A 26,809-nucleotide genomic window follows, 5' to 3' on the forward strand; every position below is an offset into this window, starting at 1 on the left:
ATGCCATGAATCCATCATTGATTTAATCCTTCCTTTAGCACTTAACCCAACCTAGAATGTTACTATCATCGCATGCGATTTGCAAAGATCACAAATCCTTTCCATGCATTGCAACTATTCAGACATCATTTAATGGCCGTCTACGATTATCTTATACACAAGTCACAACTAGGAAATTATTACATAAGTGCATTATGTGTTATATTCCCTATCCTTTGCGTGATGCAATAAGGACGCCTTTGCACAATTCCGTCTTTTAACTTATGTAACATACATTCAAAAATGCAACTACTCTTGACTATGGAAGTGCAAGAAAATGCAAGTACTTGTCATGCAACTAAACTTTGTAAATCGAATGAGTATATAAAATTTCAAATGCATTTAAGTTTCCTATGTGAATTAAAACATGCTTTATGTAACCATTCCATGCGGGAATATTATTCTGAACCTGGGCATTCAATACCGGGGCGTTTTCCACTCTCGTACTTTGGGTGGAAGCTCTCACGTGCACTCCTCTTGACTTTTGCTTAGGACCATTGATGCAGTAGATTTCGACTCAGTGAACTCCCCCTTGGCACCCCTTACGAGTTTCGGAGTTGCTATTGCCCAAGACTTCCTTCTCTGCACAGGAAACAGGCGTTGCAAGACATAGTTTTAAAAAATCGAGAGGCACGGGAGAACTTGGCCTAGAGAAGCTTCTATAGAAGCTTCTCAAGCTTTTGGAAACACAGGGAGATGACGTGTGAGGGAGTGACAATGGTGAGGATGACGATGGTGAAGATGACGATGATGATGATGAAGATGATGGGGGCGGTGGTAGTAGCCTGGTGGCGCGGCAGTATGGCGGCGGTAGGTAGATAGGCGACGGGCAGCTCCACGATCCCCTCCCAAGCTTGGGAGGGCGGTTTATATGGGGTGAAGGTGGGGGGGTGGCCACACAAGTGGCACGTTGCATGCCCTCCTCCCCATGCCCCTCTACGCTCCAACACCTACTCCCTCTCCCCGCCATGCAATGGGTAAAGGGGAGGGAGTTATTAAAAAAATTTACAAATAATTAATTATCCTTTATCTGGTGAAGGGGTGTTCCCGCGGTGGACTACGGTTTCGAGCCACGGTTTCCTATGTACAACGCGGGGGTGGGTGTTTGTTAGTACACGAGGATGGAGCAGTTAGCCCAAAGTTTTTTTGTTGTTGTGGGAGGTTACTTTGAATCGTTTTTCCACGAGATCTAGGTTCTTTAATATTTCATAGTAGAAATATTACATTCTCTCCCCCTTAGAGGAATCGAGATGTCCGCATCTCGAGAAGATGTGGGGGTATTGTTGGTTGAGAGTACGTTCGTCCATCCAGGTAGCATCCTCTTCGGGGTAATCTTTCCATTGGATGAGGTATTCCCTCAAGATCCTGGATCTCAAATAATAGATTATTCCATCGCAGAACTTGCGCAACAAGTACGAAATCATTTAGCCTTGTGATTGAATCACAAGGAGAAAGGCGTAGCTCAAGGACTCCTTGGCTGGGCATCACAATTTCTTGATCATCAAGCACATGACTAGGGTTAGGCACATACTTTTTTAATAGGATGATATGGAATACATCATGCACTTTTAGGTTTTCAGGGAGTTGAAGTTTGTAAGCATTAGGCCCTAGGCACTTGAGAATCTTGTAGGTCCACAATACCTTGGACTTAGCTTTTTGCATTCACCCAAGGATAGGGAACTCTTCTTTGGACGTACGCGAATGAAGACCATATCATCTTCAATGAAGGATCTTTCTTGACGTTTCAGGTTCGCATAAGCCTTCTGTTTGTCCTTGGCAGCTTGGATGTCCTGTCTTATTGATTTGATTTGGTCATCCATGTCTTCCACCATCTTCTTTAAAGCTTCAACCCTCAAGGTTGGATCCGAAAAGCTCAAAGGACTATGACAATCATGCCCATACAATGCTTGAAAAGGGGTCATCTGAATGCTTTGTTGGTAAGAAGCATTATAGGAAAACTCAACTAGTGGCAAATATTGAATCCAGTTTTGGGGTTCGCGACAGCAGTGTGCCCTAAGCATATCTTCAATGACTTGGATGACTCGTTCTGTTTGACCATCAGTTTGGGGATGATAAGCTGTACTGAAATAGAGTTGAGTCCCAATGGCCTCGAAAATAGCCCTTCAGAAGTGTGAGGTGAAGAGAGAGTCACGATCACTAATGATTCTTCTGGGTAACCCATGCAGTTTGAATATTTCCTTGATAAATAACCTTGCGATGTCTGAGGCTTTATAGTTTGACTTAACAGGGATAAGATGTGCAATCTTGGTGAGCATATCTACCACGACCATAATGAAGTTGTATCCTCCCTGAACTTGGGGCAGGCCAACAACAAAGTCCATACTAATGAATTCCCATTTCATTTGGGGAATGTCAAGTGGTTGCAATTTCCCTGGCATTTTGACATGTTATGCCTTAATATGTTGACAAGACAAACATTTCGTGACATATTTGAGAACGTCACCTTTGAGCCTATCCCAATGATAGCTCTTCCTGACCGCATTAAGGGTCTTGGCATAGTTAGGATGTCCTAAGAAAGGGGAGTCATGGGCTTCCCAAAGTACGGCTTGCCAGAATACATAATCTTGTCCTATAGTAGACAAGTCCATTATTGATAGAGAATTATTGATACTTCATTTGTAGCTTTGGGTCTTGATCTTTGATGGGGATCTCCCATAGCAATTTCTGATAGGTTGGGTCATGGCATTCCTCTTCTCTAGCTAGCTCAAGAATTGGGTTGTTTGGTATGGATACCTTTGTGGCTAGAGATCTTGCTATTGATGGATCTTGCAAAATCAGAGAATTCAGAAATGCCTTGTGAGCGACTGAGTGTGTCGGCAACTACATTCTGCTTTCCAGACCGGTATTTGATTTCAAAGTCATATTCTTCCAGTACTTCAATCCATTGACATTTCCTCATATTGAGCTCATTCTGGGTGAAAATCCATTTAAGAATTTTGTGGTCCATCACTAAGGTAAATTTGTTACCCAACAAGTAATGTCTCCAAAGTTTGAGAGCATGGATAACAGCCAACAGCTCCAGATCGTGGGTAGCATAATTTCTTTAATGGCTCTTCAGTTTCCCTGAAGAGTATGCTACGGGATGACCTTCTTGCATAAGCACACATCCCAAGGCAAGTGCGCTAGCATCAGTTATCACATCAAACTTCTTACTAAGATCAGGAAGTTTCAGGATGGGTATTGATACCAAGCTTTGCTTTAGTTTATCAAAGCTGGACTGTTTAGCAGGTGACCATACAATTGATACTTTCTTCTTTAGTAGATCAGTCAGAGGTGCTGCAATCAAAGCATAGTTTTTGATAAAGACCCTGTACCATCATGTCAATCCAAGAAAACTATGTATTTCTTTGACAGAAGTTGGTGTTGGCCATTCCAAAACATCTCTGACCTTGGCCCGATCTATTGAAATTCCTTCCACTGATACAATGAATCCCAGATATTCAATCTGTTGCTTGAAAAATGCACACTTCTTCTTCTTAGCATAAAGCTTGTGTGCCCTCATTGTTTTGAGGACAATGCAAAGCTAGGGTTCATGATCTTTTTCCTGCTTAGTGTAGACTAGGGTATCGTCAAAGAAGACGAGTACAAAGTCATCAAGATAGGGCCTAAAGATATCCTGTATTAGCCTGTTGAAGGTAGCAGGAGCATTTGTCATCCCGAATGACATGACTAGGAATTCAAAGTGTCCATACCTTGTGCGAAATGCCATCTTTGGGATATCTTCTTCCTTGATCCTTATCTGATAATATCTAGACCTGAGATCTATCTTAGAGAAGATCTTCGCACCTTGAAGACGGTCAAGAAGTTCATCTATTCTTGGAATGGGGTATTTGTTTTTAATGGTTGATTGATTCAACCCTGTGTAGTCAATGCATAGCCGAAGCGTTCCATCTTTCTTCTTCTGGAACAACATTGGAGCTCCCCATGGCGAACTGCTAGGACAGATGTAGCCTTGGTCTTGAATTGCTCCTTCAGCTAAATCACTTCCGGGATGGACATCCTATATGGTCTCTTTACGATTGGTGCAGCTCCTAGCGCCAACTTGATTTTGTGATCGACTTTCCTTTGAGGAGGAAGTTGTGTCAGCTCTTCAGGAAATACGTCTGCGTATTCCTTTAACCATGAAGGTTCTTCCCTAGATTCCTGATTCTGATCTAGCTTATTTAGTTTAATCAAATAGACAAGTAGGCCCTTCCTAACTCCTTTTATTATCCGTGTTGCTTTTGCGAGCTGAATTTTTGGCTTACTAGCCTCTCCTTGAGTTGTAACTAGTTCCTCTTCAGAATTACAAAGGAGACTTGGCCCTTTCCATAGTGAATGTTAGCATCATTGGGTATTATCCAATCCATACCGAGCAGATATTCGTAGACACCTAGGTTCATTACCCTGAATCTAACCGAAGTCGACTTTTTGCCCAATAGGAATTTCACCTTAGCAGTTTACCTGGTACAGGAGACTTCTCGACCATTTGCTAATTCCACAAGTAAGGTGGGTGCATCTTTTGTGGCTATTCCTAATCTTCTTGCATTGCGGCCATTACCTTGTGTAGGAATGAAATTGTTGACAGTGTTGGCCCTAGCTTTCTTCCTTTGTCCCTGGTTTTGGCCTTGTGCTCTCTTAGCCTGTGACCTATACATTCCCTTGTTCTGATCCTTGTAAGACCAAGTCCTGTTATTCCTTGGCTTGGTCTGCACCTCCTATATTATCGGTGCAGCTCGAATGAGCGCGTCTTGTAGGTCCGTTGGGCGCATTGATTCCAAGCGGGTGTTTATGGGTGAATTTAACCCATCACAAAACTTTGATACCTGTAGTGTCATATCCATTTGTAGCGCGTACTTTAAGAGAGAGACGAACTTTGAATAATATGCATCCAGGGATAGTCCAAGCTGCTTTAATTCATAGAATTTGTTCATCTTCTGTGTGTGGTAGGCAGGTGGTAGATACCTCCCTCGCATAGCTTTTTTAAGCTTCTCCTAGGTAATTGACCCTTTCGAGATCCCCTGGTATCTGCACCATTGTTTCCACCAAAGTCTTGCTTCGCCGATAAGCTTCAGTTTAGCGAGCATCACTTGGTTAGTGGGTGCAATTCCTGCTGCCTCGAAGTAGTCCTCCATGGATTCAATCTAGACCTTGGCGTCAGTTTGGATGGTCCTTTCCTTACCATCGAATTCAGGTGGCTTGCTTTTTTTGAGAAGGAATTTCTTCTCTTGAATTACAGCCGTACTTAGTGTAGGGGTCGGACTAGGAATCTCCACTTGAGGTCTCCTGGGGAATAAGATTCTTTACGTTAAAAACTTGCTAAACATTTCTCACATTACATTAATGTGCCCAGTTCAACTTTAAGCCAAGTGACCTAATCACTTAACTCCTTTACCAACACTTACAGCCAAGATAGTCAATGATTTAAAAAAAAATGTTATTCATTCATGTGGGCATAGCCCTTTCGAGTACATTTATTTTGGGAAGGTAGAACAAGCTGATACATCAGTTTGGGGAAAATAGGATTGTGTTACATTCGGCTACAGGGACTGAGTAATAATATGGAGTGGGGTCATGGATTTTTAGGAATCGATAGGTCATAGGAAGCTTGGGGCATCTAGTCCTTTGATACCCGTTCTTCTCATAACGTCCCAGCATCTTGATTTTGTCGGCAGGGATTATTCGAGTCACTTCCTCGTACACATACTTGTTCTGCTTGACCTTTCGACCGTGCTGACATGTAGGATTGCGCTTGCGTGAGCCTTGATAGAAATGAACCGCTTCACGATCTTTAAATCCTCCATCCACTTGATTCTCTTCAAGTTGGTCTGAAGGTATGAAAGTCGGTGGGCCGCTATGTAATATATTCCTGATTTACTTGTCCATCTCCGTTCCACGTACAAGGGTGAAGGATTGTAGATACGGTCTAGAATATTCATCATGCCTAGCCTCCGATAATCCGAAGCATGCATTGCAGTCATAAACATAACCTGGAACACCAAGAATTTATTCTATGCTCCGCGACTCTACAGGCCAGCATCCATAAGTAAGTAAGAAAATGTTCTTAATGGCAACATTGCTCTATTTTCCCTCATTAAGTTTCCTTGTAAATATTAGATCCCGTTGGTTTGCTTTGATACCAATTGTGACATGTCACCCTGTCCACTTGTAGGACACGTCTTAGCACCCATCGGAAAGAGAATCTAGAAAGCGCCACCCGGCACTCACAAGGAATGTCATGGGGTTTGCGATCAAGGTCTTTCCAAGTTTGCCACGAAGCAGAAGCACCTGGCCATTCCCACTAAGGACCGACATGAAATTTGGATTTTCCTAATGGTCAAGTTCCTAGGAGGTAGCTAGCGTCGAGCCCCAGAGATGAACCACTTTGCGCAAAAACATCAAGATCGAAGTGGATTTATACTGCACTTGGTTCAAGGAGAATGGGAAATGAGAGGGATGCGAAGATCGACCTCTCTGCCCGTAAGGCATAGTCCCATTCCGTTCCCCTAAAACAACATAAATTGGGACTCTAGCTCTATAGAATCTAGGTCATTGTTACCTTGTTGTCAATTTTCTTTGAGAAAAGTTCTCGGCCAACTGGGACCACCCTTCCATAGGACGGACCCAGAGTCACATCCACCGCACTTTCCTCGGGTTGCTTTAGTTATCTAATTACCTACCACATTTAGTTTGACAAGCAAAAACAGCTTCCTTAATTAACCAAATTAATCACTGGTTCCTTCACGTAACTTAAGCACTGACACAGAAAAACAATGTCAAGCAAGTTCATTTTTCAACATTTGATCTTTATTTATCAGTCTTTGGAATACATCAAATAAACCTGCTCGAAGGCTATCCTAGCAATCCTTAGGGATCGCTATTCCAAGTTCCGCCCGTTGACTAGTATGCGGGCCTCGAGATCCCATCTCGAGTCACGTGGGCCCCTTGTGCAGGATTTGCAGGCAAAGAACTTACGGCCAGAGCCTCCCCTGGCACCCCAGCGTCCTCCTGCTCCAAGTAGCACCCACAGAGAGACCTCTCGCACGGTGGGTTCGGTCCACGCACCCGGCGCAACTAACAACCCCCTTGGATAGGGTCAGGCAGATTGTCGGAGGTAACTAATACTATCTCTCCCTCCAGGCTTTTAACCTGAAGCATTAGTTGTTTTTCCTGAATTAGTTCCTTGAGCAAAGAAGTACAAACAGTGCACCTAAGTGTACAATCACGAGCATTCCAGTGGTTGTTCGTACGGCCAACTATTAAGGTATGATTCCTTCTCCCCGAATACTTCCAGCATCATTCGATCAATCGCGACTTGGCAAGATCCCAAGGGTTTCGTAAGGTGAGTAGCTTGTTTACCCTTTTTCCTTGGGTTAGGGTTTATACCCTGTTGACCCAAATTGTCACTACCTTAGGTTTCCTTAAATTATAGACAATAAATCCTACGCAAGCTCGTCGCCTTGACTTGGTTGGTCAATTGCTTTCTTGGAAATCCATTACTACCTTGGCTTTGCAAATTAGTCCCAAGGAAGAGTGTTGTAGCAGGATGACTACTCAACTTCTAGAAAATTAGACTTGTAATTAGAACTTGCCACACTTGGTCTAAGGAGTAGCAATACTATTTTGTGATTTAGACACAAAAGCATATGTCATTATAGCTTGTTTGCACAAGGTAGGTGTCAACACCTAACTTGTGGGATTATATCTCTCATCGTACGGTATTTCTTGATCAAGAATACCTTTGATCAAGATATAGGGCTTGGGAGTCCTATTGACCCAATCCAAAACCTTGACCCTACTAGGCTGATAATCGTTTTGGCCCTAGGGTCCCTAAATTCCTTGCGGAGACCTAGCATTTGGTCAACTGATCCTTAGGGTGAGAATCCTAGATCATTCTTGCACGGGTGATTAGATAATCCTAACATTTCGAGAATGTGGGTAGGACCTTTAAGATCAGAAATATTAAATTAGCACCCTGATTGTGATACTAGGTAGAATTTTAACATAACTTAACCCTACCTAGCATATTGAGGTGTTTGTCGTATGCTAACTATTCATGCCTTTATGAATCTCATGTGAGTTACACAATTACATGCAATTTACCTAATTGATCTAATTGTCTTACGATTAGAGGTGATCTTTTCTTTAGAGTTGCAAATACTTTCCCTAAAAGATGTAAATAACTGCAAGATGTATGAGATGTATCATTCCATGTGAATATGCAATTTCAAGACCATAGACTTTTTGCCTTTATGCAGCTATAGGATCTATAGTGATATTTCTTTTCCTTGGCCTATGCAATATTGATTGACATTCAGAGCTATTCTTATAAACCCTACGTTTTATGCATCGAATTCAAGCTTTAATATTTTAATGAAGATGCATCCTTTCCCAAATTCAAACTTTGATAAAAGAACTCCATGCATGGATGTATCATTCTTTCATGATCAGATGCCAGGAATCCATCATTGATTTAATCCTTCCTTTAGCACTTAACCCAACCTAGAATTTAACTATCATCGCATGCAATTTGCAAAGATCACAAATCCTTTCCATGCATTGCAACTATTCGGACATAATTTAATGGCCGTCTACGATTATCTTATACACGAGTCACAACCAGAAAATTATTACATAAGTGCATTATGTGTTATATGCCCTGTCCTTTGCGTGATGCAACAAGGACGCCTTTGCACAATTCCGTCTTTCAACTTATGTAACATATGTTCAAGAATGCGACTACCCTTGATCATGGAAGTGCAAGCAAATGCAAGTACTTGTCATGCAACTAAACTTTGTAAATCGAACGAGTATATAAATTTTCCAATGCATTTAAGTTTCCTATGTGAATTAAAACATACTTTATGCAACCATTCCATGCGGGAATATTATTCAGAACCTGGGCATTCAATACCGGGGCATTGTCCACTCTCGTACTTTGGGTGGAAGCTCTCACTTGCGCTCCTCTCGACTTTTGCTTAGGATCCATTGACGCAGTAGATTTTGAGAGAACTCCCCCTAGGCACCCCTTACGAGTTTCAGAGTTGCTATTGCTCGAGACTTCCTTCTCTCTGCAGGAAATAGGACTTGCAAGACACGGTTTTAAAAAAACCGGGAGGCATGGGTGAACTTGGCCTAGAGAATCTTCAATAGAAGCTTCTCAAGCTTCTAGAAACACAGGGAGATGACGTGTGAGGGAGTGATGATGACGATAGTGAAGATGATGATGATGATGATGATGATGATGATGATGGGGGCAACGGCAGTAGCCTGGCAACACGGCAGTATGGCGGCGGCAGGCAGATAGGCGGCGGGAAGCTCCACCATCCCCTCCCAAGCTTGGGAGGGGGGTTCATATGGGGTGAAGGTGGGGGTGGCCACACAAGTGGCAGGTTGCATGCCCTCCTCCCCATGCCCCTCTACACTCCAACACCTACTCCCTCTCCTCGCCATGCAATGGGTGAAGGGGAGGGAGTTATTAATATTTTTTTGCAAATAATTTATTATCCTTAATCCGGTGAAGGGGTGTTCCTGCGGTGGACTACGGTTTCGAGCCATGGTTTCCTATGCACAACGCGAGGGTGGGTGTTTGTTAGTACATGAGGATGGAGCACTTAGCCCAAAGTTTTTCTGTTGCGGGAGGTTACTTTGAATCGTTTTTGCGCGAGAACTAGGGTCTTTAATATTTCATAGTAGAAATATTACCGAAATATAGAAAATTGAGGTAATAGTAGAAAGCCCACGACTCCTAACCATGATGTAGGTGTATGCACATGGGAAGTGGATGTGATCTCCGAACTCCCACGTTATTACTTTTATGGGGTCTATGATGTTATTTTTTATGAAAATAATTGGAATATTGCAAAAAATAAAATAAAAAATGTGAGAGCCCTATGATGCTCACAACATTCCTTATTGAATATAGTGCAATGATGATTGTTTGACAATATTAATATGCTATAGGAAGGCTTGTGTATTGCTTAGACCTTCTTGATGGGAATGGGGAGTACATTTGGAAGTAAAGACCAAGCCAAAATCCCATTAGTAGCAAAACAACTAGATAGATATTAAGTTTTTTATTAAGTTGGAGATAGCCATTATAGCTTCATTGAATATTTCAAGCAAGTTTGCGAGGTAAATGATCTTATAAGTGACATTAAAAAGGTGCAAATCTTCAAATTGTACCTTGTAGAGAAGGGGTCAATGGGCTAGATGCCACTAGTAAATGCTCATTCATCTTGCTCAAAGATGTATTATCAAGTGCTTTGCAAAGGCTATCTATGGTGACAACCTCCTCGTTTGCCTAGTGAACATTGAGTAGAAGGAAGAGGAGAGCATGTAAGACTATGTATCCAAAGTGAAAAGCCTATTTAAACATGTATTAGTTATTAAAAGGCCCATTGCCAAAAGGCTATAACCAAAGCATTCATCAAGGGAATCTGGAATGAAATGGTTTATGAAACTATGATAGGAAACTTGAGCCTAAATTACTCTACCATTAGGGATGTGCAATATTAGGGGATATTTGGACTTACTTTTGGGCTCATAAGAATTACCATGTCATCATCCTATTAAAAAAGGGGTCTAGGGATAACTATCTCAAAATTATATACTTTAATATATCATTGGAAAGTCTTGATGAGAGGGTTCTAACATGCTAACCTCCAAAGAATTTGGAGTTTATATGCTCAAGTTATGGTCTATTGATTAAAAAATAACCTCAAAATTTTCATAATGGTAGCCTCACCCTCATTACTCCTTATGGAATATTCCCTAAAATCACAAAGATCTCAAAAGACCAAAAGTGAGTCCAAATCTCCCCTGATGCTTGATGAAAAAATTTGTGTTGAAGACCTATACCAAGAAAGGAGTAGAGACAAGGAAGATATATACAACCGTCAAGACCCTCAATTAAGCCATGATAAGGCTAAGTGAATGATACACAAGACCTTATGGATGATGTGGAAAAAGAGTTATAAAAAATGGTAGAGAAAACATGCAAATGTTGATGATCATTTAAGCTTTGGCTTATGGGCATCATGGGAGCCATTGTTCTTAACAAGTAGGGAGGCCATTCCACTCTAGTCTTGGGAACCCACCATTACTAAGACTCTAAAAAAGGGAGGGGGGTGTACCTTATGGGAATCATGGGAGCCATTGTTCTTAACATGTAGGGAGGCCATTCGACTCTTGTCTTAGGAACTCACCATTACTAAGACTCTAAACAAGGGGGGGGGGGGGGGGGAACGGGGAGGTTTGCAAGACAAAAAGGATAGCGGTTCATCTTTTTAGGTTTCCATGGTTGCCAATATCTTCAACATCTCCTTTTTCTTCATATGCTGCTCCAAATCTCTGGAAAAATGACATAAAATACTCCTGATAAGATTTCCAAGAGAATGAGTATCATATAGCCTTGTATCAAGTGAAGGATGTTTTCTATATAGCCAAGCAATTTGCATTGTCCATAGGCAAGACTTACCACAAATTATAGCAAGATTTTTTTATTTCTTTGTGCACTTATACTATGTTTTGGGACTTGTTTGTGCTGTTGAGGGTGCATGAGGCACTGGCCTTAAAAACTTACGTGATTCCTTGGTGCACCACTAAGATTGCTAGAGCCTTGAACAAGTGGTTGTGTACTGCATAATGGATGTTATCCTCGACAATTTGCAGCATGCTATTAAAGTGATGAGCTTGTTGTAAAGTTGGCTACTCTGTGCTATAACTTACACAATATGCAATTAGAGTGTTCAAATAAGAGTTTTGGTTCTTCTTGTGTCTCTATGATTTCTCTTTCATGGTTGCTACAAATCTTATAGAAACTAATGTAACGAAAGTACAAGCTTCTCAAATTACGATCTCTATCCTTGTACATGCTCTAGCAAGATAAAACGATGTCAACATTTACAAGCATATGTTTTTTATAGAGACTTTTCGATAATGAAGGATTTGGAAGAATTGATAAACAATTATTTTAGTAGAAAGAAAGGGGGACTGAATCATCTTTCAATAATTCAAGGAGTAGGGGAATTAAAATTCTTCATTGCTAACATCTCAACATTTCAACATGAATTGATTATTTTATCTAGCTTCAAAGTAGTATTGGATCAACTACTCACCTTAAAGGCAATGCATAGTCATAGAACAAGTTTAGAAAGGATTTAATTGTCACTACTTTATAGGAATCTAAAAATGGAAATATGCATTGAACATCAATTCTTTAAGCATTTACAGAACAATGCTAGATGGTTTGTAGAGTGTCACTTGTAGATGAAGCTAGAGGAGGTCTACATATTGTGGAACAATCATGGTGGAAAGTTGTGACACAATACCTTCGGCAATTTAGTACTACATTGAATAAAAAACATAACTCAGTGTGTTATAACAAGGTATGTTTTAGCTTTAATTGTTCACCTTGGGAGTTTTATAACAAGAGTGTTTGCCAATGTAGCATTATGGTAGTGTGCTACATGTGTTGTCGGACTAATAGCATGGCAAGAAGGTAGCTATGAAGTGTATTTACAATAAGGACAATAAGATGGGAAAACATCATGGTGTTTTAAAGATTATCTAGATCTGTATATACAAGAAAATCAAATCAAAACTAGAACTATTCATATGTGCCCTAGCAGATTTTGCTATAAAAATTGTGATAATAGCTAGTCCTTCCTATGAGTTGAAATTAGGACATGACTATAAAGAAGCAACTGGTTTATGTGAAAAAATTGTGAAGGAAAGTAAAATTATTCCTAAAATCATAACAGTGGTACAATTGTAGTGGAGACCAATAGTGATAATCACAACTACGTAAGATTTCTAATATAGCAAGTCATCAATTCAGATTGAGTGCATCTGGCTATAGAATTGGGTAAATGGAAGAAGCATTTATGACCTTGCATCTATGCATGAATGATTGGTGCAAAAAAAAATAATCCATCCTAAATAATTTAGAAAGGTCTTTGAGGCTTGAGAAAGGCGGCTAGGTGAACTCCATAGACTCATAAATTGATTGCATGAAAGAAAAACCCAAGTACTTTTATATGAGCAATGTAATTAGTGGAGTGTATCCATTCATGGATGTTGAAGTTAGAAAATAAATTGAATGGGTTATGAAGTCTCAAAATATTATCTAGAAAAGCTTTACCAACATTGCCCATTTGTGACATGTATGGATATGCCCGATAGATTATCAAGGGTTAAGACACTTCAATGGTAGGAAACGCAAAAGAGGCCTACTCTAGCCAATTCATCTAACATATATACTCCTAAAATAATAGAGAAAAGACAAAGAAATGCAAAATAGGTCCATGCCATGGATCAATCTTCCATTCATCTCATGATACAAGGTAGCCATGGCTACATATGAGAAGGTACAAGAAATGATTCTTGGTACACACCCCAAGCTATTGCTAATACTAGGAGATAAATATTTTTCAAATGAACAAAAGGTCCTTACATTGGCACCTTGTGCCTTTTTATACTAAGCCCCTAAAACCCCAAAACTAATGGTTCTCTTTTGATTTTATCACAAAGGCTTATGAGAAATTTTCCTACATTATACATATCTAGTTGACTTAGAAAAAATTGGTGGCATCTTGCAATGACCTCTTAGGGGATACATTCCTTCTCAAAGATGAGAAAGACTAGATTCTTATATGTACCACTTTAGACTTTTATTTATAGAGGAGTTTGAATATGGAGAAGCTCATATACACTTGAGTCAATGAGAGAAGCATAAGCAGCATCCAAACAATCAAACCTCAAACATGTGTCTTAGTGTCGTGCCTCTCTTTATGATCGCCCCTAACTTAGAGCCACAAGATTTCACCAAGGTTTGTCCTATTCCAATGAATAAGATTGAATTACGCAAGTTGTTAAGTCATTGAAGTCCATGTTTCCATGACAAACCACAAGATAGTCTCCTAATCTTCAAAGTTTTTTTTAATTGCCCCACTTGGCAATGGGCGAACCTGGATCAAGTCATGTTTAACTATAACAATGAACTTGCTAAGCCATTGGAGTCCATGCTTCCACCAAATAGATTCCTACTCTAAAATACTCTTGGTTGATAAGGAAAGGGACCCAACTCTTGATCTTCCACATATAGAAAGTATTGAGTTAAAAATGGGTGGTAATGATTCAGACCTTGAAATACTACCACCAGCCCAATCTCACAAAGCCATAACAAAAATTCCAATTTATATCATGCAAAGTGACAGCTTAAAAACATCACACCCAAGAATGAGTCAAAAACTAAGATCCATAAGAAGAGGACCTCCTGAATAATTTATGAGATACAAAAAGGGATTCTAAGTCATTGTTTTGCTTGGTTCTAAAGGAGAAGAGAAAATCACTAAGCTCATTGAGACCCTAGCAACTATCATGGAGTTCAACCTTGCTAAACCATGGGGAACCCCCCCTAAACTTGACTACATAGTTAAAGAATCTCAATATAGAAGATGACAAGGAGTATTGTGATATATTTCTATGGAATTACTTTGATCTCAAGGGTATACCACCTTGGGTGTTGGATGCATATTATTCCTTTGAAATTGGATGCTAAGTCCACTAAATAATGGCCCTATTTCACAAATTATCTCTATGCATACCATGTGTGAGAAGAGCTTGAGAAACTACAAAAAGTAACATTCATTTATGAAATTTAGCATATGGGTTGAGTACAACCCACCATCTTGAATGAAAAAAATTGAGTATGCATTAACCTCTTTATAAGCATCAACAAGGTCTGGCCCTTGGGCTTGGCTATGGGCTTCCCATGCTCTTTGTAAGCTTGTGTCCCTCTCATGGTAGATGGTGATATGTTAATTAATAGTCTCTACTAGTTTTGAATGGATAAACATTTCATGTAAAGCAACTACTAGAGGTCAAGCATTTTATGATATTTTATGACTTTGGTAGATGAATATTAACGTTGATACCCAAGGAGAAAAATTTTAAAGGAGTATCACCCCATGGTGGGATTAGTTAGTATGATGCATGATAGTTTTACAAAAGTTAGAATAAGTTATGTACTCATAATGATAATATGTATATTGGACAAATGCAAAAACTTATAGCTAAGCTCTACAATAGAGAAAGACAATTAGGATTCTCTTCTTTGACTTACATTCAATTGAGTTTTAAGTTAAACCTAGTTGAGATTTCTCTTAAAGAAAATTATATTAAAAAATGATGAGGTTCATAAAATAACATCATTTTATTTTAGTCCATGCTAAATATTAAAAAGAAAGCTAAGTACTAGCTAAAATAGTCTGAATGAAAGAAAAGGATAGCCACACCTGATCATGTTTCCTAGCAAGCCCTCAGAAAGTGGGGGATAGACTTGAATCAGTAGCATAATATGGATTATTTTGTGAGCTTTTCTAGTAGCTACCTCATTGAATCTAAAATGGATTACTCCATGATAAAGCAAGAAGGATTATTGATAATGTATACCATCAAGAAGTTACACAACTACTTGTTGGCTGTCCTATTCATATTTTTTGTACACCTCACCAAATCTTAAATGAATTAATCCATGATAGAATGGTAAGGATTAGCAATGGTGTACATTGTTAATACCTAGTGTCACTAATTGTTGGATATCTTTTTCACGCTTTTTGTAAACTATCAAGAGAACTACTCTATTTGGGTTAACAAATCTTGTGCTATAGGCCACATTGCTAGATGGTTTTTTATTTTTCTAGAGTTTGATTTTTCCATGGTTCTATGCATAAAAAAGTAACATTTTACTATTGACCACATGTCTTGTATAACCAATAGAGAGTAAGCAGTTGGGATTGCAATAATCTCCTTGATGTCCATTTCTTTCGTATCCACCATCAATATTCTTAACTCTTCAAGGAAGATCTTATACCACATTGGCTAGATGATATCATCCATATATTAGAAAATAGGCCATGAGAGTGATCCATTGAAAAGAAGTGTCTTGCCCATCTCCTAATCAAGATTTGACCCTATCCAATGATTGCTAGTCACAATTCTATCCACTAGGACAAGATGGTCATTTTTGCATATGCATTTATGAGTGTGAAATAATTTTTTTAAAAGGAAAACTTTGATACAAATCCCAATGCAAGAAAAAATATACATTTCCCATTATGGTGGCCTAGGTTAGGATTGGGGCTCGGGCTGGAGCTCGTGGACTGGGGGCACTTGTCCTTGGGATTGGGGCTTTTGGGGTAGGGGCACTTGGACCTAGAACTAGCTAGGGCTAGGGCTCATGGGGAAAGGGCACTTGGGCCTAGGATGGGGGGTCAAGCTCAAGATTATGGGGCTCAATCTTAGGCCAATGGGGGTTAGCACATTTTTTCCTTCTAGTTGGCAGGGCTAGGGTGCTCCTCATTCTCTTTATAAGCATTGACATGGTTTGGCGAGCTCTCTCTTGGGCTTGGCTATGGTGCTTCTCATGCTCTTTGTAAGAGTGTGTCCCTCTCATGGGAGATGGTGATATGTTAATTAATATTCTCTACTAGTTTTGAATGGCTAGGTCTTGTGACATTGTAATTCCACCCATTTATAATTGTATCCAATTTAATGTCACCAAAAATATCACCGATGTGCTTACTAACAACGTGGCTAATTACAACATCCTTCTATACTATTATTGGCTAGAATTAGGTCAACAAACATTGTATCCCATTGAAACAAAGCTAAGAATGTACAAAGGCTAACATTATTCACTATTGGGTAAATGTAAAGTACACTTAACAATGGAAACAAAAACCATTTTGATCTCCTTCTATGTTTCTAACTAGTAGAAAAGGGGCTAAAATCAAAATCTTATTGGAGAATTCATTTAAATTTGTCACAAACTACTATGTCAACATAGTTGAAAAGTGTATACACTTCAAGATTTCTAGCAAAAAAGGATTATGTTGGGCACTACACGCTCAATGTTAGGACTTTGCCATTTGGACACCCTCTTATTGATTCAAGAAGTTCAACCACTATGTCATGACTACCTCTCACATAGTCTCTTGTATACAAATCCATCTTTGTTTGTAGTGAAGGTGCAAAAGGTATATCTCCATGCACAAGAATGCTCTCATATGCCCTACGATGGAAGGTGCACTCCTTGCCTCTCAAACCCTCTATGTCCTTCATCATGCAAGAGGAGAGTATGGATAAGTCATGAGAGTGTACACGAGAATAGTCTGCTTCACTCTTAGTCCCTCACCACCCACATTCACTTTCTTTCCCCCAAATTATCTCAACCTCTCTCCCTTACTCCCTCTCCCACACAAGACAAAAGAAAGAATGCAATAGCCAATGGTTAGCACACACAAGAATATCTTGTCCCATTCTTTTTTATCCTTTTTATACAAGTTTTTAGGGCTAGGGTACCGCATCTCCCCTTGGGCATTCGAGCCCTCTTTTTTGCCAAGTGTTTGATCACTCCTCCATGCATGTACCTAGAGCTATTGATTTATGTATTTTCAACTCAAGTGCTACTTATTTGTGAATAAAAATTGCACAAGAGGGAGCCCCAACTCTCTTTACATATTTCAAAATAATGATCAAACAAAAAAATTCAAAGTAGTTGTGGCCCTTTTAAGCTTTTTTTTTTTCATATCTTCATATTGCTAACATTTTACCCCCTCTTCATAGTCGAGCGCTAGTCCCATGGCACTCATGTCATAAGAACATAGTGTAGATGGAGTAGACAACTAGGTTAGTTGATGAAGAGATCTTAGAGGGAAAGTGTTCTTTGATGATGTAGAGAAAAGGTGGGGTTGGCGGTGTTCTACAAGTTGCGATGAAGAGAAGGACGATTGTCACTAGAAGTGGAGATTGTAGGAAGAAAAAGATGCAAGCCATCTATTTTGATGGTCTTATATGTGCTTAGTATATTGGTCATATATTTATGCTCTCCATGAGGGGTGTGTTTACCTATTCTTTGCACTGTGGGTGTCCATGCTAAGCAATTGGAAGCTAGGTCAAGTTCCAAATATATTTCGAATGTTGTTCTCTACCCTTGCCCTTTTCCTTGCACTTGTCCTCACGCATTTTATGGCATTGTGGTCGAATATGCCCTGTTGTTCCATAATATTGACAAGTCAATGAGGACTTATGGCCATGGGACTTATTACGAGATTGTCCACATGATTGAGAATGAGACTCGTGAGAGTCTCTCACATGACAGTCATTACCGTTCCTACCATTATTGCATCAAACTGTCAAAGTATGAAAGGTGCATGAAGCATCTATATTCTTTCGGTTAACTTCTTCATTCAAGATTGCACCATCTACATCCTCTAAATCTAGGCCATCAGTAGGCATGTTTACACACATAGTAGTATAAAATGTATCCCATGATTCAAGCAATGTAACCAAGAGGAATAAAGGGGGAAGATTGCCCTTGAATTCAATCCCCTACAAAACAAATGGTTGGGAATAGAATGAAACTCATTTAAGTGGAGTGACATGGAAGTACCCTCCTTCGTGTGAAGGACGTCCATGAGTTGCTTCAACAACAAGTACATTTGAGAAGAAGGGCTTTTCTTGTCATAGACATCGTAAATATTTTTCTATAAGTTCCATGTAGACTACCAATCAGAGACAACATTATAGAACATCCGCTTAGAGAGGGACAATATGATAGTGGACTTACATAGCTTATCTAATTCGGCCCAATCCTTTGTATCAATACATTTGGGCCTAACATCCTCATGTTTCAAAGGTTTAACTTGCATTTTTTGCACTAAAACTCACTAGATTTGGGCCTTCCAATAGCTGTAGTTGGTGCAATCTAACTTGCCAATACAAAGATAGCACTATCCTTGGAACCACGAGCCATACTAAGACCAAGTAAATGCATAGAAGGGCAAAACAAGTTGTTGTAATAACCTACAAATCAGGCCCAAAACCACTGCCATATCAACTTCAAAACAAATATTACTGACCAAGTAATGAACTTTCCACAAACTCAATGCAAAAAATTGATAAATGGAAGTGATTGCTTGCATTAACAATGCAATAAATTGTAATTATAGCATGCTAAAAATGAAGTACAACAATATGAGATCAATGCTAAAGAGGGGCAATCACTTATATAAGACAAATTAAAACTGTGATGGAATAGCTCCAACTAGCAGTGGAGTGAATATGGGACTTGCACCGAGAACTGTCAAACAATCAGTGTGTCAGATTGAGAAACATTCCATAGGCATAACCATCATGATTAGAGTGTGTCTCATGGATAACATAAGAGACCAACCAAAGGCATAATGAACCAAGCAATGTAATGGAAGCTCAATACATAACCAACCAAGATGCATACATCACTAACAACATTGTGACAAAGAATATAGATTCTAGCCCAAAAGTAATGTTGGATCAGTCCACTAAGCATCAATTGCATACATAAAGCATGATAAGATCATGTGCATGTCACCAAGTCCCATGGTCTCACTTGAAGACCCTCAAGCTAAATTACATAACCAAATGCTCAATGTAATATTCAAGTGTCAAGTAGCGGCTCCCACTGGAACAAAATTCCAATGCCAGACAAGCAAACAAAGCTCAAAACATCATATGGAAGGCATCCATACATCCAAGACCCAAGTGACTTGCAAAGCTCTTACAAGAGTATAAAATAAGCATACATAATAGAAAATGAAAGCAAATGTCAAGATTCAAGGCTCCAATCTCAACTCAAAAGCAATCTGAAAGCATAACCAAGTATGTATGTTCCATGATATACCCTAGTGTACCATCGAAAATGCTTGAGAAGCATCCAAGAGCAATAGACATATAAGATCTCTGATAAAATAGTATGTTTTCCTCTTATTCCAACAATGAAACAACCTATGTAAACTAATCCAAATGAGCTTAATAGAAGCCCAACATGCATCCCAAGCATCAAGCTAAAATACAAACATTCATGTCAAGCCCTGTGACCATCAAATAGGTAGAGACAAGCTCAATACTTATTGTACACACAGGCAATATATAGCAAACTACTATAAATACATAGTCAAGGACTGAAATATGAAGGCTCAAATCCAACTCCATGAGCCAGTAACCAATGCCGGGTTGCTAAAGTGTGAATGCCCAGGAGTCAACCAATTAGTAGAGGTGAAGTGGGAGGTGGCAGAAGTGCCAGATGGAATAAGAAGAAGAGGGGTAGGAATAACAAGTGCAAATACACTCCCTATAGCCCCTCATGTTGTAGCTAATGCTGCCCTCAAGGGAGCCTAAGACAATGATTACTAGGGCCAAGGGAAGGCTTGGAACAAGCCTCAACAAGCACTAAATTGTCACAATGTGTGATTGGCCTTCCCTAAAAGAATAAATAATAAAGTGATAGTGATGGGTGCCTGCCACCTATAGTGTACAGATGTGTGGGTAACTAATACATGGTGTGGGTACTATCAATGTAACCAATACATGGGTAGCTAGGCATAGACACCCTTACCCCCAACAACTTGTTGACAGGCTATGGATGTGGGGAGGATATATAAGAGTTGCACAACTGTTATACTATTGTTATGCATGCATTTTATATTTTATTCAAAAATTTTAATAATTTTTGTCTATTTTTTGTTGTAGGGTTGTGCATAGGAGCCACTATGAGAGGATGAGATTTCAATTAAAGTTCCCATCCTTTTGTGCTTTATCTTCCCAATGGCTTAGTTTTATCATTATATTTTTAGACTCTCTTATTACTATTTGGATAGTTTCTCATTAGGGATCTCGTCATATTTTGGTTTATCTCATATATGGCCTAGTATTATCATTACATTTATAGGCTCACTTATTTATGTTTGGATAATAAACATTAACTCATAGATTCATATGTACTTTACTCTTCTTTTGGTCACTATTAGGCATCAAATTTAATGTATTTGTACATCTTATTCTCTCATCAATTGCTTCAAATACTCTTGCATATTGTTTGTTTTCGTTTCATAATAATTGGGTTAAGTAATCTAGTTGATTTTTTGACTCTTATATAGGCAGCAAACAACTAGTGCATGTTTGATAAGATTGTAGACATGGGTAGGGAGGATTTGGCCCTTGCATGGCCGGAATGCATGGTTTGTTTTTCTTCCATCGACCATCGATATTTGCATCAAGGTTCTTTCTATTTTTGCAATTGCCAATGTAGCCACATTGTATGTATTGGTATACATCAATGGGCAACCTAACACATATTATGATAATGATATCAATGAACATATCATCATATTGATTGTAATGGTTATTTGGATGTATATACCAATGGTAGGGCTTGACATTTCAAAACTTTTGGGCGATCAACTTCATTGAAGTACTCATGGGTATACCCTTCATGTATACAGACATACACATACACATACATACATACATACATACATATACACACAAACACACACACACATTCACACATGTGTGTGTGGAGAGAGAGAGAGAGAGAACACTCACCTAGTGATTGCACTGTCCACCTTTTGTTTTTGCTCTTTGTCCTAGTTCTCTATCCCAATGCTCCTACTTCCACTCTCTCCTCTTAGCACTACCATGTGTAGGATCATGGAAAATGTCGTATTAATAAATAGTATAGATTTCATTGACTCCACTCTAAAGTATGAGAGTCGAGCCTCTGTAGGTGGATGATGGACTTTAAAGTCTTAGACTATTCTAGCCATGTGCATGTTTTTTTACTGTGATGGAACCTAGCAAAGAATCGTTGGAGGAGGAGGAGGAGGAGGAGGAGGAGAGAGAGAGAGAGAGAGAGAGAGAGAGAGAGAGAGAGAGAGAGAGAGAGAGAGAGAGAGAGAGAGAGAGAGAGAGAGAGAGAGAGAGAGAGAGAGAGAGAGAGAGAGAGAGAGAGAGAGAGAGAGAGAGAGTGTGTGTGTGTGTGTATCTAAATTGAGATTAAAAAATATTTTTGTTATGATAAATTGCAAACAAATTTCCACCATTTTAGATGAACTTAGTTGAGTTCACCAAGTACCACTATTTTAAGAGGTACTTCATTGATCTCCCAGCTAGAGTTCCCTGTTTTGCAAAGTTAAAGTTGTCCTAAGCCTGCCACACATAGATCATTTGAATTACAATGGTTCGCGCAGGTTGGACCATCATGGCTCGTATCCAACCCATGCAACAAGTACCACAACTTGCTCTACTTTTAAGAGTTATGTGAACCAACTCTATGCAAGAAGGGATTTAAGAATATGTTATCTAATATCTAACCAAACAAAGAAAAACGTTTCAAAATAAAATGGCCTTGAGAAACGAGAGTATCTACGTGAGAAAAGCAACTAATGACATATGACTCATGAGTGGAGCTTATCATTTCTAAATTCTAGGTGGCAAAATTATCATTTCAGCTGACGTGAGCTTGCTGACCTCTCTGTGCGCGTCATCAGGGTGACGTCAGATGGTAACATATGCTGGCAAGTTTTGACTACATGACCCTATTTGCATCTATAAAGAAATGCTTTACTCCTCTCGAAAGCATGATTAGTTTCAGTTACGGTGAGATGGCAGCTATGGCGGCGTGGTTATCTTCTGCTGCAGGTCTAATGAGTGAGGCGCTGCTATATTGTGCAATCCTTCTCACTGTAGTGCCTTGGATCATGGTGGCCTTGCATACCAGATCAGGGGAGGGCAAGAGGAGGCAGGCTTCTTCTTCTTCTTCATCATCATCTTCTTCTTCTTCTATGCAGCAGCTCCGGTTACCTCCCGGCCCTCCCTTCAGCCTCCCCTTCCTCGGCCACTGGCTACAAGTGAGAGCTGATCAGATCACTGCCAGAAAGATGGCCAACCTTGCAGAAACATACGGCGACATCTTCCTGCTAAAGATGGGGCGGCGGAACCTCGTCTTCATAAGCTCGCCCGCCATAGCCAAGGAGATGCTGCACACCAAGGGGGTGCAGTTCGGGTCGAGGGCCCGGAACGTGGTGATAGACATCTTCACGGGGGCTGGCCAGGACCTCGCATTCGCGGATTATGGCCCCCACTGGCGGCGAGCCAGACGGATCCTCACCCTGCCTTTCTTCACCAGCCAGGCCGTGCAGCAGCGATGGTGGCCCGCCATGGATGATGAGACAGAGCTCCTGATAGGCCGACTCGCGCACAAGCCCAAGGCCTTCATTCATGGCGTCGTGCTGCGAGAGAGCCTGCACCTCATGGTTTACAATGTCCTCTACCGGGTGGCCTTCGGGAGGAGGTTCAAGAGCGAGGATGAGCCTCTCTACGTCCAGCTGAAGAGCCTGAACGACCAGCGCAGCCGCCTCCTGCAGAGCTTAGCTTACAACTATGGCGACTTCTTCCCTGCCCTTTGCCGTCTTGGCTTCATCAGAGGTTTCTTACAGACCTGCCGTGCCGTCAAAGAAGCTCGCGAAAACATGTTCAAATACTTCGTCTCGAGCCGACTCAGGTAATGTCACGCGCGCACACAGTACGCTCTCTTCTCTGTGCCTTTCATACTATTTAGTATTAAGCCACTGTTACAAAACACAAATTATGGTTCATCCTTGTATAACTTTGATTAGGTCAACACAGTTTATTATCATCTAGTTTCAACTATATATAGTGCAATTGTTATCCCAATTGGTACTATGAGTTCTATATGTACCTCATTTATTCTATTAGAAAACACAAATGGTTCATGCATGACTTTGATTATGTCAACAAAGATTATTATCATTTAGTTTCAATTATATAACGTGCAATTGTTATCCAAAATTTTTGTTTCGCTATGGTGAAGATATACCCACCCACTTAAAAGTATTGCACAATCTTAGTCTCTATGCATCTATTTGACTAATTTAACAAGGCAATCAACTCTAGTACCAAAGGTCTCACTTAATTATTTGCCTTAACACTCTTGTTTTATTGATTCATTAGGGAGCTAAATGGGCTAAAAGACCTTTCGGAAGAAGAGAAGAGGACATTAGGCATCGATCACATCCTTGTAGCTTTGGAGGACAATGAAATCAAAGAAGAAAACATGTTATACTTTGTAGAAAACTTAAATGCAGCAGGTAATTGATGGATTAACACTCAACACATAAGCATGCGGATTACAAAGGCTTGAGTATATATTTCAAAAGTAAAGGAAGATTGAATCTTGTTATTTTTTGGAAGTTGTCTTCTCTAGGTATGGAAAAACATATAGCTCATTAGCTCCATAGGAGAGATTTTGCAAGTGCCCACACCTTTATACAACACTAATGCTTTTGAAAGTGAACTAATCAATTGGCTTTCTTTCTATTTTGCATAGGAGTTGATACAATCTTGATCACACTTGAGTGGGTGATCGCCGAGTTGGTGAATAATCCAAGCATACAAGAAAAGGTATATCAAGAGCTCTTAAGTATCAAGACTCAAGAGCTAAAAGAGAATAAAGCTCACTCAAAAATTGTGGGAGATACAAACCAAATATTGAAGCTCCCTTACTTAGATGCAGTACTCAAGGAAACCATGAGGATGCACACAACAGCACCATTCATAGTGCCTCACATGAACTTGGAAAATGAAGAGCTAGGGGGCTACAGAATCCCATCTAAAAGTAGAGTAATAGTGAATGCATGGTGGATGGCCAATAATCCAAAGTGTTGGAATAGCCCAGAAATGTTTAATCCTGATAGATTCTTGGATATCCTACAAGAGCGGACTCTAGATATGCATGGAAGTCATTTCAAATTCCTTCCATTTGGGTGTGGGAGGAGGCAGTGTCCTGGTATAGTTGTGGCTCTACCCATAATTAAAATAACATTAGCCAAATTGATCCTAAGCTTTGAGCTACTTTCACATCAATCATTGGCATACAAAGACAAGCAAGCTTCTAGTGATATTTGTGATGCCCCCTTACTTGACCTTACTGAGAAAAATAGCCAATTCCTTTTGCCCATGGCAATTTCGCCAAAAGTATTGCTCAAAAGGAGAAATCATAGCCACTTTAAAGCAATATATTCAGAATAATCACATTAGCACTCCTTTTATTCTTGGTAGTTCTAGTTGCTCACATTATACATATGTAGCTTATAAACGTTGGCCTTTTTGGACCTACTTGTCACTAAAAAGAGCATAAACTACACCTTGAAATGCTTTTATAATTATTTGTAAGGAATATCAATAGTCTTGATTGGAAATACTGTTGTAGTTGTTATATGCAAAAGCATAACCTTTTGTTCTTATCCCTCCTATTTTATCGATTCAACATTTCTTACAATTTTGCACTTCAATAGAGGAGTAGCAGTGTACTTAAAAGTCTAGAGGCAAACATAATGCTTTGTCCTTTATATTATTTAAGATTTTTTTGAAGCTAGAAACTAGAGGTTTTCAAATTTGCACATGAAGTTTCAAATCATTCAACATAAAAGAGGTTTACAAGCCCTTCTTCATGTTTGTGAAACTTGAAGTAAGTGGTTGAGAATGATTATGTATTATTTTCAAGGAGCCTTCAAGCCTCAATTCATGCAGAATGAGAAACTCTTAAGATCATAACACGATTTTCAAGTTTTAAAGCATGTTTTTCACTTCTATCCAATGAGCCATGTAATATTTATAAACAAAACAAAATGATGATTAGATTCAATAACATAATTAAAATCAGGACTACAATTGGAAAGGAACCAAATTCATAAAATATATGCTAGCATTATGATCAAGATATTCACAAAAACTATTAACATAAGTGTCAAAATAACCTAAAAAGAAAGCACCATAAATCTCGTGACTTTCAACATTCGTTTTTATTGCTCTAATACTAATTCATTTGGACTCTGAAACAATGATAATTTTGAAAGATGCCAAAATCCTTATTTGATGATAATCACTATGGTTTGAATGAAAGTTAATCACTACAATATATGAAGCATATACCTATGAAATTTAAGATGAAAATGCAGACAAAATAATTTTGAAATATTAGGCCTTTGTGCTAGGAAAAGTATTGGAATAAGTGATAGAAATATGGTCAATAAATGTGACTCTCAAGGGGTTCACTATATATATCCTCACATGCACTCAAGGAATTTTTATAAATATCCTTATTTGTGAAATTTTCTTGAATAAAACACAATCCCTTTTTATTCAATCTATAGGTTACCCCTTTATATGACACCTTTCTATATGTAAAAAATGGTGTTTTAAAAACCCCTTATTTTAAACTCACATGATACATACATATATTCATGAGTTACCCCCCCAAGATGTGGCTACCTAGAGACATGGAAATACGAATACATAAATCATATTGACATATTTATTGATGGATGCACAAAGAGAAAAAATAGCAAGGACCTAGCTCTTTGGAAGGCAAGATCCATCCTATCCATGTCAATTGTCTTGTTAGACATGGGCTATTGTTTGGACTTGTAAAAAATCCAATGGAAGCATACAAAAAAAAGTGGTCATAACAATTTAAGTCTGATTAGACTCTATACAAAACAACAATAAGATATATAGAAATTATTATACTTAATTAAATCCACAAGATGGCACACTAAGCATTACTTTAATGTACTTAAAAGTGAGAGTGTTATATCAAAATTTTACATGGATACACAAAGAGAAATATCTAAAGAATATGAGGACAATAGAATTTGTACATCCATGCATAAGGAAAAGTGCACGTAATGAGGTTTCTAATTTGAGATCTCATCCTCCTACAATGGATGAGCATACCAATTTGACTATCTTTTTCCACTCCTTTGTCTTGAGCTAGTATTCTTCAACAAACCCGTCTTCATAATCTTCCTTCTTGCCATCTACATCATCCTCAAATATGCCCACAAGTCCTTCCACATAAGGTTGT

General features: G+C 39.2%; 1 protein-coding gene across 1 annotated transcript; it reads left to right on the top strand.

Moving 5' to 3' along the window:
- Positions 1-22,506: 22,506 nt before the first annotated feature.
- LOC148035366 (trans-cinnamate 4-monooxygenase-like) lies at positions 22,507-25,487 on the top strand. The gene is made up of 3 exons (XM_087680401.1): positions 22,507-23,425; positions 23,896-24,032; positions 24,272-25,487. The coding sequence occupies exons 1-3, from the start codon at positions 22,527-22,529 to the stop codon at positions 24,970-24,972; spliced, it is 1,737 nt and encodes a 578-aa protein (XP_087536527.1). The 5' UTR covers positions 22,507-22,526; the 3' UTR covers positions 24,973-25,487.
- The last annotated feature ends 1,322 nt before the right edge of the window (positions 25,488-26,809 follow it).

This window comes from Lygodium microphyllum, chromosome 6 (genome assembly GCF_053477565.2).
Source record: "Lygodium microphyllum isolate KBCC chromosome 6, Lygodium_microphyllum_v1.1.10, whole genome shotgun sequence".
Lineage (NCBI taxonomy): Eukaryota > Viridiplantae > Streptophyta > Polypodiopsida > Schizaeales > Lygodiaceae > Lygodium > Lygodium microphyllum.